This window comes from Castanea sativa, chromosome 11, assembly GCF_040712315.1.
Source record: "Castanea sativa cultivar Marrone di Chiusa Pesio chromosome 11, ASM4071231v1".
NCBI classification, from domain to species: domain Eukaryota; kingdom Viridiplantae; phylum Streptophyta; class Magnoliopsida; order Fagales; family Fagaceae; genus Castanea; species Castanea sativa.
The window spans coordinates 36260732-36263190 of record NC_134023.1 but is presented as its reverse complement, the minus strand read 5'-3'; the positions used below and the strand labels follow the sequence as shown (position 1 = coordinate 36263190).

Below are 2459 nucleotides of genomic sequence, written 5' to 3'. Positions count from 1 at the left end.
TGACATGGCCACATTATTACTGTTGCTCCAGAATGCCAAATTCTACATGATAAATGAATTTTATGTTATTCATTCGTACTTTTCCAAATAGCAGAAAGCTCTGTCTTTGTTTTAAAAAGACCACCTGCCAAATTATTATTATTTTCTTTTAAGTAAAGATAATATAAATCAAAGCAAAGAAACGGAGCCAAAGAGAAAAAAGTAATGGTATCAATAATTAAATTGGTAAACTTTTATTATTTATTATTTGACCCATTACTAATAATTTATAGTATCAACAAATATCAAATTTTTTTGTCAAAACTGGTATGTGTTCTTCAAAATCAAAACCATATCCGAATCGAATCAGAAAGATGTGGCCACTCCAATCATTAGATTAAAAAATATATATATACTAGTACATGTTTTTATTTTTTATTTTTATCTTTTTGTGTGTGAATGCGATGCAGCCACGAGTGACAAGACGACCAAACGCGTCATACTCTTTATTTGGCACAAAAACTATATAATTAAGCTACTCAACCACATTTTTCTCAACCATATATCTCCAGAACATTGCAGAAATCGTGAGAGAGAGAGAGAGCTCAAATCACAAAAGGGTAGCTATGGTGATGTCTGTGTTTCTGAGTTTTATTTTCCCACCACCCCCATCACTTTTCATCAAGGCCATGTCAGTTGTGAGCTTAACATCATTGGCTTATATTGGGTTCTCGGAAACAAGAGGAAAGCACTTGAACTACTCCAAATTTTGGAATGCAAATTCTCTCCAATCTATAACAAAAATTAAACTTTCTAGCAGAACAGGCATGCTCTTTCTCTATACTCCGGCGTTTCTTGCTGCTCTCACATCCTTTGTGCTTTTCCCACATCATGATCTCCGAACTCTATTGCTTAAGTCAGCTCTAGCCCTTCATTTCTTTAAGAGGATCTTTGAGGTACAATCCCATCCCTCTCTCTCACCTTTATCAAAAAAATCCCATCCCTCTCTCTCTCCTTCACACACACAAGTTTATTTTGTTGAATTATAGTAACTGTTTCTGGTTTTTTTTTTTTTTTGGTTTAACTCATATAGATAATTAAATTTTTTTAACGGTCATAATATTATACCACAACATGTATTACTCAAGAGCAAATTTACCTAGTTGAAAAGTTTAATCATGTGAAGAGATTATTATTATTATTAGATGATTAAAGGACATTGAAAGGTATTAATCAAAGGGAAAGACAATGATTTTGTGTATAAGTTTGGAGAAGCTCATGACAGTGATCTAAAAAAGATATTGATGTCTTATCAAAAAAGCGTATTCCATTTTATATATCATTCTTCTTTGGCAAATATAATGGATGAATTTATGTTATTGACAATTGGAACAAATAGTAATAAGAAACTTTAAAAAAAGAAAAGATCTAATATATATATATAGAGGCAGTCAATTAGTGTTTTCTCGTTTGATTTCGTACTTGGTTAAATACTTAAATACTTAACCATGTTTTATAGGTGCTAGTTGTCCACCAATTCAGCGGAGGGATGATACTTGATTCTGCAATTCCTATCTCTTTTAGCTATTTCTTGTCTACTGCAAGCATGATTTATGCCCAGCACCTATCACAAGACATTTCAGACCCACCAGTTGATCTGAAGTATCCTGGAATATTGTTGTTTCTTATAGGAATTGGTGGCAACTTTTACCACCATTACCTCCTCTCTAAACTGAGAGGAAAAGGTGACAAAGAATATAGGATTCCAAAGGGTGGTTTGTTTGACTTAGTGATATGCCCACATTATCTTTTTGAAATTATAGATTTCTTAGGAATCTCTTTTATCTCCCAAACGATATATGCATTCTCCTTCACTTTAGGCACTATTTTTTACTTGATGGGAAGGAGTTATGCCACCAGGAGATGGTATCTCTCAAAATTTGAAAATTTTCCCGAGGATGTTAAGGCTCTCATTCCATATCTTTTCTAAAAACTCTGTTAAAAGAATGATAGTTTGAAGACAGATATATATATATATATATATATATATATATATATATATATATATATATATATATATATATATATATATATATATGTAACTTATTCTTTTTAAATTCCTGTTGTAAAAAATTTGTTGTTTGATAAGTGAGCACCAAAGCGGTGTGAAGAAGATTACCAATGGTTAACGCTTGAAATCTTACATAGTTTTTAAAAGAAGGAAAAAAAGAAATGAAGGAAAATTTTATTTTTTGTCTCTATATTTTGGTGGTATTTTTATTTTTGTCCTTGCGTATCCATAATTTTCGTTTTGGTCCTATATTATTATTATTTTTTTATAACATTTCATTTTGGTCATTACTATTTATGGGTGACAACGGGGTGGGACAAGCGCCTTTCAAGGGAGAGAATGAAGAAAACTAAGCAAAGCTTGAATGTGCAAGTATACAGTGAAGCAAGCAGATTAGGATAACAAAGAA

General features: G+C 31.6%; 1 protein-coding gene across 1 annotated transcript; it reads left to right on the top strand.

The window, feature by feature from the left end:
- The first annotated feature begins 541 nt into the window (after nt 1-541).
- LOC142617621 (uncharacterized) lies at nt 542-2018 on the top strand. The gene is made up of 2 exons (XM_075790535.1): nt 542-935; nt 1499-2018. Exons 1-2 carry the CDS (start codon nt 606-608, stop codon nt 1967-1969), a joined length of 801 nt encoding a protein of 266 aa, XP_075646650.1. The 5' UTR covers nt 542-605; the 3' UTR covers nt 1970-2018.
- Nucleotides 2019-2459: the final 441 nt, after the last annotated feature.

Coding starts and splice junctions, on each gene's coding strand:
- LOC142617621 (XM_075790535.1), top strand. CDS start 606: ATGGTGATGTCTGTGTTTCTGAGTTTTATTTTCCCACCACCCCCATCA. Junction 936..1,498: donor TCTTTAAGAGGATCTTTGAG/GTACAATCCCAT, acceptor CATGTTTTATAG/GTGCTAGTTGTCCACCAATT.